The sequence below is a fragment of the Abramis brama genome (genome assembly GCF_963993115.1).
Source record: "Abramis brama genome assembly, chromosome: 11".
In the NCBI taxonomy this organism is placed as follows: Eukaryota; Metazoa; Chordata; class Actinopteri; order Cypriniformes; family Leuciscidae; genus Abramis; species Abramis brama.
The window spans coordinates 14368965-14384018 of NC_139973.1; the positions used below are offsets into that span (position 1 = coordinate 14368965).

Here is a 15054-nt window from a genome sequence, read left to right on the forward strand (position 1 = left end):
AATTATGAATTGCACAATGGAAGTATCCTGATTTTAGCACTTTTTATGTATTTACTATAGAGGGGATATAAAAAGTTTGACTAGGGACTTTTAAATCATCCAAGAAGTTCCCCTAACTGAAGAAGAAGAAAAAAATCATCATAAAGTGGGTTACAAACCTTTGTCTTGTGTTGATAAAGGTAACAGCCCAGAGTAACAGGAGCAGATAGGAGGAGTTTGCGTTGCATCATTAACCGCGTGACGTTGTCAATAACTCACAACGAGGAAAGTTAAATATTGAGAAGTGGGTAAGGTGAGCTGAAACTTGGTAACTATGAGATCAATCACTGCGTCATTCCGACAGTAGCTTTATCCACTGGCAAGCCAGGTGAGAGGCTCCTTCCAGCAAACAGCCAGATTCACCAGCACAGCTGAATGGCTTACAATTACAAAACTCTTGCCTGCAGTTTCCACTAAGGCTTTCCTTTGCTTGCGTAATTGGAAAATATCAAGCTTGCATATGATGAGCAGCGTCGGTTCATGAGAACGGCTTATAAATGTCCAGTAAAGCGGATAGAGACTCACAGGTAGATGTGACCCGCCTAGATTCCCTCCACGCGGAATGTGCTGAAGACATTGACGGGGAGAGGATGAGGACGGATGAAGCTCCAGCGCCGCGCAGGCTCAGCCGCAGCCCGAAGTGCGCTCGCTGCAGGAATCACGGCGTCGTGTCGCGCCTCAAGGGCCACAAGCGCTTGTGTCGCTGGCGTGACTGTCAGTGCGCGAACTGTCTGCTGGTCGTAGAGAGACAGAGAGTGATGGCAGCACAAGTCGCCCTGCGGAGACAGCAGGCCACAGAGGTTGGTTCACTGAGCAGGGTCTTTTAAAGCTTTCTGTGCGCTCCGGTGGAACTAAAAATGTTGTTATTTGCAAACAAAGTGACAGTGTTTTGTTGAAGCATTTGAGCAGCTGTGTACTTGCCTAGCAGACTTGAACTTCAAACTTTTTAGCAAACTATGCCTATTGGCTACTACAAATTATAGGCTATATATAGCCTATACTTATTATAGGCTACAGTTCATTAGAATTATGTATATATTATTTTAAATTTATTAGAATTTTGTATATATTGAGTTATATATACAATTATATATTAATACATATAGGCATAATCATGTTTCTGCAAAAGAAAAAAAAGACATGTCTGTTACATAGAAGTTACTTATAAGAAAATGAGTGCTGTGGCAGTATCATGGTGTACTGGTATTAGATGGTTATAATATAACATGGTACTATTATACATAAAATTAAACTGAATTATACTATATTCGTGTACAGTACAATGGTATTTACAAAACACTTCAAAGAATACCCTGTTACTTCAAGGTATGGTAATTCTGATCTTGAGGAACTTTGACATATTTCTACAAATGCAAAAATGCTTTACAGTGGTTTTCAAAACATACTATTGTTAAAAAATAATGTTTACCAAGTTTTATCAATTCATCACAAAATTATTGAGAGCAAGCAACATAAATGTGTTGCATTTGAGTAGTAATTGATATGCAGTTATTTAAAAGTTGTCTAAGATATCATTTCACAGTATCTATCCCATGAATTAATGCTGAGTTGTACTTTCTCTTTGACAGGGCAAAAAAGGTAAAAAAAATACCTCTGTTCTCAGACGCACAGCTTACCAGCGCTACACGAGGGCACCTAGTCTCCTGGCAAAGAGTATTCTAGAGGGTAAGTCTTAATTAACGCACATCTCATTAACACAATTGCACCCTGAAAGGCAACATCGGGAGAAACTGGATTAGTTTACCCGTTATGCTACAGAACACTCTGTTGGGAATAAATCTGTTTATGTTTATGTAAGGTAATTAAAATTATGCAAATGGTGAGAGGAATTACAAAAAAAATGCCTCATATAACTGCTTTGGAGTTTGATTTTCCCTGATGTGTTTCTCGCTGTCAACATTAAGGTCAAAGACAAAGTGATTTTATTGTTATCATAAATTTGAATACACTTAATGTGTTTTTGTTCAGTTAGAATATTTAAAGAAGTTATACTTTTTTAACTTGATATGTCTATGATATGTATTTTTAATTCATTTGAAAGTAGGTGAAAATGATTTATACACTTAATTTCATAGTAATTACAAAATGCATTCAAAGGAACTTTATGGCAGTGGTGCTCAAATGTGTCAGAACAGAAAATAAAAGGTCTACAGATCTGTTTTGATATGGTCATGGTCAGCACAGAAAAATCATTGCTAGATACAAATAAAAAATTGAACTAACCATTTAATCATACATAGTTAAGATTGTACAATATGGCATAGCACTTACATGCTGACATCAAACGCTCTGCTTTTCCTTTTAAAAGAAAAACTGAAAAAAGTAACAGTAAAGACATTTATAGTCACAAAAGACTTATATTTGAAATTAATGCTTTCTATCAATCAAAGAATTCTGAAAAAAATTATCACTGTTTCCCAAAAAATATTAAGCAGCACAGCTGTTTTCAACATTGATAATAATAAGAAAATATGCTTGTGCACCAAATCAACATATTATTATTTCTGAAGGATCATGTGACACTGAAGACTGTAATGTCTGCTGAAAATTCAGCTTTGCCATCTCAGCAATAAATTACATTTTAAAATCTGTTAAAATAGAAACAGTTATTTTAAATTGTAATAATATTTCAATATTTCTTACCGACCCCAAACTATTGAATGGTAGTGTATAATCCAGATTAGAGGCTCTACTTGAATACTTGAATTCAAAGTACAGTATCTCAGTGTATATACACTGTATATGTAAAACAGTTTAATCTGCTAGACTCTTCTAAAATGGATACATTTAAATGTGACTCTTGATCCTCTGTCACACTGTAGGCTACAAGCCCCCTGTGCTGGAAGACTGGCCAAAGAGAATCCACCAACCCCCAGTTAGTGTTCGGATGAGGAAGAGGAGAGCGTTTGCTGATAAAGAGCTGGAGACTGTGATGCTGGAAAGAGAGATGAGGCAAAGAGAGATGGAAGAGTTGCCTGCGCTCCTCCTCCAGGCTGTGGTGCCCTCCGTTCCCTCTCCGTATTTTTTCCCCCTGTCAGACCCGATCATGCCCACGTACATGCCTGTGTCTAAAAGCGGCCCACCTTTGACAGACTGTGATCTCCCTTTCCGTCAGCAAGTGCTTAAATCCAAGACTCTGGACTGCAGCACAGACACACTGACAGATAGCATCTCTCTAAGAGTGTGTGAGAACTGGGACATTTTACCTTACAGGCCTTACAGCACAAGCCCAGGTGTCAACATATTTAAAAACATGCCGGACAGCGGGTTTTCTGATAGGTCTGTCAAACCAAAAATTGTAGTTGCTGACATCATGTCAAAGCAAGACATTCCTCCCTCAGTGAATATGGCAGACATGCTGGTACAAGCTAAATCACCACACAGATGCTGCAGGTCATTGGGACACGTGGACTGTGTGGAGGGTGCAGATAAAGACCCCATCAAAAAAGCAGTAACTCGACCATTACCCTTTTCTGTAGAGGCATTGCTCATGAGATGATAAGAATCATTTTTTCCAAAGCTAACACTCTACTGTAAAGTTCAATTTGTTAACATTATGAATCATGAACTAACAATAACATTTTTTACAGCATTTATTAATCTTGCTTACTATAATTTCTAGTTACTATAATCTTGTAACATTTCAAGTTATATATTAAATTAACATTACCTGGCTACTAGGTATTTGTCGACTTGTTGAATATGTCGATTTTCCAATGACGAGCTACATTTTTCATCTAGTAACAGTGTAGAGTGCCAAAATGCTACATGTGTGCACATTTTATGCTACACATCACATTAATGCAGTTCACACTGTTGAGTGAGTGGAGGAGATAATCTCTCTCTCTCTCTCTCTCTCTCTCTCTCTCTCTCTCTCTCTCTCTCTCTCTAGTAAAGTTGAGAAGTCTGATTTATTTGAGTTTATTGATAAACCTGTTCATAAATGATTCATTATGTCTATGTCCCTGTTTTATAAATATGGTGTTTATAGTTTTATTAGTTGCATTTAGCGTCACTTATTGTACAAAGCTGAACTTTTAGGTTAAAGGAATCAAAATAAGTTACTGGGATGAATCAAAATCCTTCTACTATTAAACTTGTCTATTCAATATGCCAGATCAATATTATATACTCTGATAGTAATAATAAATTACGGTATATAATCTAATAGTGTTTTAATTTTTTAATTTTTTATTGCCCCCCTAAAATAGCCTATGTAATTATTTTAGGAAATAGCTATAACTACCTAACTAGTGGTTTAACTACTTTAAATTGAGTATCTTGCAGCTTGGCACACAAGTTTCAAAGAAGCACTGCTCTGGAAAGCTAAATAATCTTGTTTAATAAAACTCTTTGAAACATATTTGATTTATTTTTAACCAAAAAAGTTTTATAATCCTGTTTAATAATGTGAAATTTTTACAGAATATCTTGTAGAATAAATACATGCTTATTACTAACCTTTACACTTTATACTCTCTTGTTCTCTACATTAAAATATTTGGAAAAGTTAGAGTTAGAAAAACATTGCGATTTTCTTTCTTGTGAATTTAAATAGTCATGACTAGTCCTATTTAAAAAAAAAAATATTTTTAAATTTCAAACATGAAAGTCTGATGTAAACTCAGAGGTGGCTGAGGATCAAATGAAAGAGTGCTAAAAAAAAGATTAGTTTCTCTCTCTTTCTCTTCCTTTAATGTGAATTAATGATGTAGTTCATACAGTGGTTGGATTGAAGTGATGCCTGTACATCTGTGTATTTAAGTAACACAGGCTCCCACAAAGGTGCTTTGAACTGTTTCTGCGGTGTTCATAAAATATTTTAAATTTAAAAAAAAAATAACGATGAAAAGGACTCTCAGACAGAACCAACTCAAAGTGTAAAACTAAACGGGTGAGCAGAAATACACGTGCCTGAGGGTTCAGAGGCAGAACAACTCCTAATATGAGCTCAGGAGAACAAATTATTCAGTATATTTTCCCCCTTTACTTTTTAAATCTTAATCAGGATGTTCATAAGTCTTCTTTTTCCTGTCATTTCTGTATAGGCAAGTAAATGCGTTGGCTTAGCAACATTATGCAATATTTTTGGGAGTGTATCACTATCCCGTAGACTGGGTTAGTTTAACCCACAAACAATGTAAATCCTCTCTTTTATATCCTTTCTTTATTTTCCATTTCAGTTTTTTGATGTGGAAGCCTGATAGTTTTGACAACTCCGGACCGTGTGGCGTCAACGTGTGATGGCATCATGCCCAACACTGTGTCTGTCTCTATATCTCAGCACATCTTCCAGTGAAGATAGGGGCTTTACATTAGGAGCCTTCCTGAAGAACCGTAGGCTGAGGGGGGAAATCTCAGTGCTCTTGTGGTCCACTTTAAAAAAAAAAAAAAAAAAAAAAAAAAAATAAACCTGATGAGAAGTGTGCAGAAAAGCATTAGCATTTTCAAATGATAATCATGATCTATACCACAAGCCTCAGTTACTAGAAGCCATAATACTTTTTATGAGGAGCAATGGAGAGAGTACTTCACAACAATGCCATATTAATCTTTTTTGTCACAAAATATGTTTACTTGAATAATATAAGTAAACATATTTGCATACTCCCTAAATCATAATCCATAATACATTACTGCTGTTAAAAAAATTGGAATCGGTAATTATTTTTTAATGTTTTTTTGAAAGAAGTCTCTTATGCTTACCAAGGCTGCATTTACTTGATCAAAAATACAGTAAAAACAGTATAATATTGTGAAATATTATTACAATTTAAATAACTGTTTTTCATTCGAATATATTTTCAAATGTAATTTATTTCTGTGATTGAAAAACTAAATTTTCAGCAGCCATTAGGCCTATACTCCAGTCTTTAGTGTCACATGATCCTTCAGAAATCATTCTAATTTGCTGATTTGGTGTTCAAGAAAAACGTTGGGTTTTCACGTTTTATGGGCACAGAAGACATAATGATTTTTATACTGAACAAATTACATATTCTATCTCCTAAACCTACCCATCACAGACCACTTGTCTGCATTTTTTAGATTTTGAAAAAAAAAAACATCATTTAGTATGATTTAAACTGTTTTCATTGTGGGGACTAAAAAATTTCCCCATAAGAACAAGGATTTTGGATATTGCCATCTTAGTGGGGACATTTTGTCCCCATAGGGTATACCTGAACCACACACACACACACACACCCCAGACACATGAATTTTGCGCATGCTATTATTTGAGGAGAATGCACTTGTAGTATTGCTTGCAAGTAGACTCCACATTACAGTTTACCAATGGGCAAAACTGTTATTCTAAGGCAGCACCCCAAACCCTCATTGTAGGTTTATTTATTCTCACAGTCTGCTCTACCATGAAGTCACCCTAACTTGTTTGTGTAATCTAGATATCAGCATATTCTTTCTCCCGACATGGTATCAACAACATTTAGTATCAAGGTCCAAGGGGGCCGCTTTGATCCTGCTGCCAGCTCCCAACTCTAGCAGAATTTGCCAGATTGAGACCCTGCACTTGGCATGCATAACCCTGAAAAACCCCTGCATGCCCCACTGCTCTTGGGTTACACGGCTCCCCTCTTCCTCCAAACAGGGGGTGTCTCTTTCAGTGTGGGTGGGCTGGCCCTCTGCCGCTCACCTGCTGCGTCCAATAAAAAAACTCTCTTGTGTCATGTGTCTTTGGCCTTGGGATAAACAGACAGTTTCCACAAAGCAGAGAACCTCTACAGTCTTGATTTCTATGTAAGTATTTGTTGTGGGTAACTATGAAGGAGCCAGTGCCAAAAAGCTTGAGTGTATGTTCAACACAGTTTTAAAATATTTAAAAGTGTCTAATATATTTTCTCAGTTTTTCTATAAAAATATTCAGCATGGATGGATCTGCAAAACTACCTATGCAGTTTCAAAGTACCTCACAACTTGGGATATGCATTTAATAATACACAAAATACTGAATATTTCAAGTTGTTCCAGCTTGTGTGAAAATCTGTTTAGCTTTTTCTCAGGTCTTTGCGGTCACAAATGCAGAAGCAACAGATATAGAGAGGATCTTTTTACACTGTTCTGACTGTTTAGGTGAAAACAGAATTTCTGTAAACCTGTTAGAAGTTGGTTTGCAGAATAAGCGATCTGCCAGCAACACGATACAAACTGATTCATCAACGAGAAAATCTGAGCTCTCTTACAGTCTAAATGTTGTCTCTGTAAATTCAAAAACCAATCTCTCAGCACATACATATATGTTCAGACATGCTTTTTTTAAAGAGCCCAACTGTGGGATTGAAATTTTACACACTTAAAACATTACTGTTGGGTGAAAAGGGTTCCTCCACTTCCATCATAGGAGTCAGTTTTTTTCATGTCCCCTAAAGTGAGGCTCTTGCTTTGTGGCATTCGTCTGGAGCCAACACCGAACCTGTGCTGACTGCAGCAGCTGTGTAGCTATACTGTTACATTCTCCTGGGCCGCCTAGTTCCTAAAATCCACCTTTCCAATTCAACACAAAGCACAGACTTTCTTGAATGTTAAACCTCCGGAGCCATTACTCTGCATGATTCAATATGCTCTGCCCATTAGTCTTCATTCAAACTCTGCATACTCTTCAGGTTCAAACTATTTGTCATTCATTGAGAAATGTGGAATCAGTAGAAGCATGGAAATTCTATAACCACTGGAAGACTTTGAAAAAAGGATTATGGAGCTGAAACTAAAAGTTTCCAGTCTAAAGAATAGTTAAAAGAAAGCTGTACAAAATGTCATAATAGATTTTTAAAAAAAAAACTGTTATTTGATAATATTACTGACATTAAAGTAGGCATAGAAAACTGTTTATTTTCAATGGCGTTTAAAGTGCTCCATTTCGGATATTACCTCTTATGTAGTGTGTAATATAGATGTTTATGAATGTACAAGGTCTGCAAAGTGTTAAAGATCAAAGTGCACGATAAATGGAGTTAATGTCTCCCAAAAGAAAGAACCAATTCTGAACTGCCTGAAATAAGTCATCAGTAATTCCAGTCTTAATCCCTGCACTAACCTCCATAGGTTTCAAACTAATTTGCATAATGCCTATCTATGGTCTTCATTGGCTGATCACAAACAATGTCCACTTTGACCCACACTTTGCTTGTTGTAGCTGAAGCCTAGAAGAGTTTGGTTCGTGTAGTCGATATACATCAAAAAGACGCTGTTTTCTGCGATGTGAAAGCAAATCCACTTTGGATGCACTTCCAAAGGATGAGGACTCAGGCTTGAATTGATACGGTAAAACCAACACCATCGTTATTGTTCTTTATCACTGTGTATACCAGTGCTGAAGAAGCCTCTGGAGCTGAACTTTAGATATGGGAATGGATTTCATTTCCGACACGTGCTGTAAGACCAATCACAATCTGACCAATCAGAGCAGAGTAGGCTCTCAGAAAGTAGGGGTTTAGAGACAGTCAATCCTTTATCAAACAGTTTCAGAAACTGTGAAAAAAGAGGTGATGCTGCAATATGTATTATGAAATACTTAAAGTGTTTTTTGACCTTGAATGTATGTAAACTTATTACAGGAGACCTCCAAAACAAAATTAGGAACCTTAAATAAATTAGCTTAAGGGCATTTTAATACAATATTGTAGTAATTACAAGGAAAATAAATTAATGTTGTCATTATTTACTTACCTCGTGTCATTCCCAACCTGTATGTGTATGACTTTAGTGAAACAGAAAGGGTCAATTCATGAAAAATGTTCCTGGCCACTCCTTTCATACAATGGAAAAGAATGAGTGGGGGTAAAACAACATAAAACTATTATAAGTATGACCATTTTATAGTGCTATTTTTACTTTGGAACTAACTTAGCACTCACTTTTTTGACCTAAAGCTAGAAAGTCATAAAGGTTTAGAACGACATATAAATAAGAACAGAATTTTCAATTTGGGAAGAACTATACTTAAAGGTGCATTGCACAACATTTCATGTTAAAAATACCCATTTTTCTAACCCATACATGCTTAAACAATTGCCTGATGGGCTGAATGAGCCCTTCTCTGATCACTGCGATTGCCTCTATAATCCTGTACAGTAAAATAAATAAGAGGGATTCGGGACGGAATTTGAGACTGGGCGTGACGTCATGAGCGTGCGTTCACGCTCACCTGGTAATGTCTGGCAGGTTTGTGTATTCGCCGCCATTCTCCGTATCAGCGAAGACAACTCGAGTGACAAAACAAAACTTTAGTCAACTTTCGACAAAAGTAAAAGATGGATTCAAAGAGACCAGCTTGTAGTTCATTCCAAACCCCAACGCAAACTCCACGTAAGACAAAGAAAAGAAAACTTTTGTCTAGTGCCACAGGCGTCGGAATAAGACGAGAGTCAACATCGGGAAGGCTTTCAACAAATGGAGAGATCTCCGGTCTGCACACACTAGGAAGCGCCCGCGCCCGCGCCCTCAGATCACTTGGACGTGGCAAATCTATGACAACAAATGATGTAATAATCTATGAATATTACCTTGAGACATTTGAGTGTACTTTGTTGACCAACTGTGTATGGTATGATTATTATTTTGAGCTTTTACAAAGTAATAACAAAGTAATAACTTATATTGTTCATGAACGTGTTTCCATAATAATACAATCATAAGTGGATACAGTAGACACATAAAACAGTTCAACATGGAGATAGATGGAAACAAAAAACGAAGTTTTCTACTACCCCTGTTTTCCCCTCACACATAAGTGTGTAATTTACTCAAATGCCTTTCCTTTCACATATTTAAAATGACTTGCAGATTTATAACTTTATTACCTCTGAAGACATTATGACTGTAAACACGTGTGCGTGTGGTCCATGAGCGTGCACACCTCTGATTGCAGTTTCGCTTGTCGCCAGAGGGGGCATAGTTCTGCAAAAACTCAGAGACTTGCGCAATGCACCTTTAAGAAATACATGGGGTTTTAATGGTAAATGTATGCAATCAATTGAATTGGTATAAAGTTATTCCTGAAATTATTTTAATTTTGCTTTCTTAATATTTCTTAATCATTTATATTGTTCTGAATATTTTTGGACACTTCTAGGCCCACAAACAGCAGAGTATCCATGTGCTTGTTAAGTGTTTTAGCATTCTTATTCCAGTTTCAACTGCTCTCCCTCAGGGATGGAATGGATGCCTTGCATGGACGCCTTGGGAGTTTAATGCGATATAAAGTAATATACAGATGAAAACAACTGTGAACCATAACACCGTATTCCCCCTCCTTATTTCTGGTTGGCCTTTAAGCATATTTCTAAACCACTGGATGGCCATAATACCCAAGAAACCAGGAAAGCCAATCCACCCCTGCGTATTATGTGGTCACTGCACCATAAAAATGGCATTCAGAAGTATTGGCACCTACTTATACATGATTAATTACACCAGCATCGGACTCCAGTGGAGGAGAGGAAGGGTTATCTACACATAAACCTTTACTGATGATGCTGGGTAAAAATGTGGGCAGCAGAAGGATGTGGGAGGTTGAGAAATGACAGTGGCTTGGCAGAGAGAAAGAGTGAGAAAACCAAGAGGCAGTTAGAGCAAAGAAATGACACGGAGAGGGAGACAGCAAGAGAGGCAGCAACAGACAGACTGAGAAGGCACCAGATGGATAGAAAGACAGTGAGAGAGAAAGAGACTGTGTTGAGTTGGCAGAATGAAGGAGTGGAGAGATGGTGTGATAAAGCAGAGAAACCCTGTATTCACTGCAGCTGTACAGATGGCTCACCTGCCAAGAACAACACCATGTTTAAGGGCTATTTATTCTAACTGGATTACTATTACAGACACCACAATCCATGCTGTGAATTCTGAGAGTAACGGAAACCACAGGGTGGATTAAGGGATGCAATTCATTCTAATAGTTCTGGATATATATTGCAATGATATATGGGAAGTCTGGTGTTTACTGCATACAGTTATGGAATATAATCACACCTTTTTTATCGTCTATTTATATAAATCCATCAAAAGAGAAAACATAAAACCAACAAATTAGAGCAAAAAAAATGTAATGCAGATAAATAAGTTCTTAAATCTTAAAATTAAAGGCACTAAGCGAAGACATCAGCAGGTTTGGGAAGAACCCTGGTGAAAAAAACGTATACCAAAATGTATTCCAAATAGATTGATTTCATACTAAGTATACTACATATTTATTGACATATCACTTGAGACTTGAGGAGGACTATTAAAAATACAAGGCACTTTCCGCTACTAATGGAAATACCAGCAAAAATAAAATAAAAAAATCAAATGCAGCAGATGCAAATAGTTAAACTAAACCATGACTGACAAATATGCATCTCATTATGTTTATTAGTTTATTTTAAAACTGTGTTTTTAATCCAAATGGATGGAAAATGTATATGCAATTCAAACACATAAATATTACATTTAGGCCTAAATACTTTTTGAGTGTACCTTACACTTACCTTATAGTCCTGCATCTCAAACCACCAGGTAATCTGTCTCGAATGTGTCTTGGAGGGCATTTAAATTTGGTTGTTTCATGATTGGACAGCTGATTAGTAAAAATGCATGCAGTGGCCAAGTATAAATACCCCTTATTTGAATAAGTCAGACTTTCCTACTACATACCAATCATTCAAAAACACTCTAAATACCTTAACTGTGTCAAATCACTGAAAAACTAGTTTGAAAGCATATGCTCTGCCAGAACTGGTTCATGAGATAATAATGAAATGGAGTCAACACAGAGAGTCTCTTTATATGAATCAGCCTTCGAGTCAATATTGCTTTTTCCTCCGCAGCTCACGCACTAGCTTCCATTACTAGCTAACATTTGGCCTGGAGCTTTTCACCTGTATCTCATACCTCAGGCTATACTCACCAACCTCACCACTGCCCTCCCCTAACATTTGTTACGACTGTGGCTTCCTCTCCCTCAGGCTGTTGATGGCTTCTACCCCAGCAGAACATTTTGTCTGTAACACAAACCCTTCTGTCTCGTGTTTTTACTTCAAACAAAGCTATTAATCACCTTAATCGCCCTCAATTAACCTGTGGCACCAGATGCTCTCGGCACGTCAAACCCTGAACTGTTCCAGCCAGCCAAACAGAGCATAAATCAACAAGTGGAGCAATTTGCACCAGCAATTCCACATAATGTTTGCGGAAGCTGGATAACAAAACATTTACAACATGGAAACAGGCACCTCTGGGACGGTCTATTTGCCACAAGGGAAGGTGATGAAATGAATAGAGAGGGAATGGCAGAAATGAGACGAGAGTGTTCTCTGAGTTGGGATAGGAAAAATGTTGCCCTCCCTGTCCCAAGTGGCACATGGAAGTTTACTGTGCTCCTAGCAGCTCTGACCAACACAACTTTACCAGGTTTCACGCACTGGGGTACTGCCAAATGTTTGAAATCTTAGACCAAAGTACTTGCTTTGAACATGTTCTTACACATGGGTCTATCTTGTTTCACCGTTACGAAGCCCAAAACATTCTGGTCATGACTGGATTGTTGACAGGTGCGACAAGGCAAGCTCTTATCTATGGTGAAAGAATTGATGCCATTGTGACATTTATGACACTGTATCTGATTTCATTAAGGAAAATAAATATTAAGAACAAACCATATGCATATTAAAATGCATCAATTGGATTATGCTGTCAATAATGCAGAATCTAGCAAAAATAATCAAATAACTGTCAGAACTGAATATGTTTCAATTACGAAGTAATATATTATCATTTAAATGTGTAAAATTCATTATAGAAACACACTGAGGAAATGTTTCTCTTTAACCATTGAGGAAATCTCCTCTCCTGACCTTTGTGTGCTGACAGATATGTGTGAGGGGAACTTGAGTGTAGCCAAAACCTGTTTCTTGGATGGATCAGTTCCACACAAATGGAAGCTTGTTTGTCTTTCAGGGATTTCATCATTCAGTCAAAATGTCATTATTGGTGCTAACAAGCATTCAGGTAGCCTATTGAAGACAGATTTTAGGATGTACACTACATATTTATGGGAGATTTTTGTGCTCCAAAAAATATATATACATTATATTACATACATATATATATATATATATATATATATATATATATATATATATATATATATATACACGTACTTCTGTTGAGTAATGGCTGCTGATAATTCAGCTTTGCCATCACATGAATAAATGACATTTAAAAAAAAAAATATATATATATATATATATATATATATATATATATATATATATATATATATTATAAGTAATACAATTTCATGATAATACTTTCTTTTTTATCTTTACTCAAATAAATGCAGACTTGGTGACACAAATGCAATAAAAATAGACACAAATTTTTTTTTACTGTATATACTCTATAGTAATTAAAAGTAATTAATGAGGATTATTATTTGATTTGACCTCATTTTGGAGCCATTAGTTTAGTGTAGTCTCTGTTTTTTTATGTTAAATATATAACCATTAAAAAAAAAAAAACAGAGACTACACTAAAATAATGGCTCCAAAATGAGATCAAATCAAATAATAATCATCATTAATTACTTTTATTTCGGCTAATTAATAAATAAATAAGAGAACATATTGATCAAGTTGAAATTATTGTATTATATTAGAAGAAATAAATTATGTTATGTACAAAAAACTTCTGACAGCATTCCAGAGATGCATGTAATGCACAGATATATATATATATATATATAGAGAGAGAGAGAGAGAGAGAGAGAGAGAATAGGAGAGATAAATTGACAAAGCAAGTACAGTATGTGTGGAAATATCACAGTGGCAAAAGTCCTATTGTAGGCTAAATCTTGGATTCACATACTGTGGCTTCCAGGCCTTGATGTGACCATGTAGCAGGGCTTAGCTGCTATAAAAGAAGGCCAAGCCCACTTGATCTGCCTCTTCAGCGCATTGAGTAAGGTTCAAGGTCTCATTACAAGGTTTCCCCAATGTAGCAACCACCCTCTGACCAGGCAGTGAACCAGCACATATCTGCCATGCATGGTATTCTGATAAGAGCATGGTGTGTCATATATAGAGCCTATCAGTTGAGCTAAAGTGATCAGTCAAAAATACTCTCATGGTAATGCATTTACTGCACTTAAAGAAAAGTTTAAAAAAATATATTTTGACTGTGAATTATCTGTCCTTATTTTCTTACAGAGAGACAAAAGAACTCATGTGCTGCTGAAGATCTTCAGACATCATGTGAATGATTACTAATTTAAGCACTCAACATTTTTTTTTGAAATATTTCCTTCAAATGCTTAGTTTTACTTCATTAACATTCCAATAGATTAGCCTGTGGACGACGCCTGCTTCCCTTACCAGATGAACACTTTTCCCAGTTAAAGTAATGGATGGTTTTTCTTACACATTCATACAGCCTAAGCAGACATGTCATCATTTGATAGAGACCCTGAAGGTCTGAGCACCATCATTTCTCCATCACTGGTTAAATAAGAATCCATCCATTCAGCTCTCTCTCAGTCAGGCTCTCAAACACTTAACCGTAATTTGTTTGGGTCAGGGACATTTTAAAAGCCTGGGAATAACCCGCAACAGCCTGTGTGCTCAACATGCCATCAGGTACACAGAAAGAAAGAATAGGAAAAGATTCTAGCAATCTCTGAAAGATATTTCAGAGATATTTGAACAGCAAAATATGTTGATGATGAAATAATTCTTGTTTGTGTATCCCTTCAGGAAGTATTTGAAGTCCCTTTCATCTTTGGAATAGACTTGCACTCAATGTGCATATCAGATGTAATAAAAAAAAGACCAAAATATATTCGGGATGAATATCAAGTCTAGAGATGGTTTCTGAAAAGAGCTTGGCCTGTGATTGCCGGGATGCCCGGAGGAGAGGAAATGAAGTCTTAGAGAGCACGAACTCTTACACTTCTGTCAAATAGCGGTTTTATTTAAGTTTATTTTCAGAGGCTTCACACAGGCC

General features: G+C 36.5%; 1 protein-coding gene across 1 annotated transcript; it reads left to right on the forward strand.

The window, feature by feature from the left end:
* Positions 1-239: 239 nt before the first annotated feature.
* On the forward strand, positions 240-4526 carry dmrt2b (doublesex and mab-3 related transcription factor 2b). Its single transcript, XM_084128306.1, has 3 exons — positions 240-839; positions 1629-1725; positions 2883-4526. Exons 1-3 carry the CDS (start codon positions 537-539, stop codon positions 3557-3559), a joined length of 1077 nt encoding a protein of 358 aa, XP_083984432.1. The 5' UTR covers positions 240-536; the 3' UTR covers positions 3560-4526.
* The last annotated feature ends 10528 nt before the right edge of the window (positions 4527-15054 follow it).

What these genes read in the sequence shown, in the direction of transcription:
- dmrt2b (XM_084128306.1), top strand. Translation starts at nt 537, where the DNA reads ATGTCCAGTAAAGCGGATAGAGACTCACAGGTAGATGTGACCCGCCTA. An exon ending in GGAGACAGCAGGCCACAGAG is followed by an intron (nt 840 to 1,628) that starts GTTGGTTCACTG and finishes TCTCTTTGACAG; the next exon opens with GGCAAAAAAGGTAAAAAAAA. An exon ending in GGCAAAGAGTATTCTAGAGG is followed by an intron (nt 1,726 to 2,882) that starts GTAAGTCTTAAT and finishes GTCACACTGTAG; the next exon opens with GCTACAAGCCCCCTGTGCTG.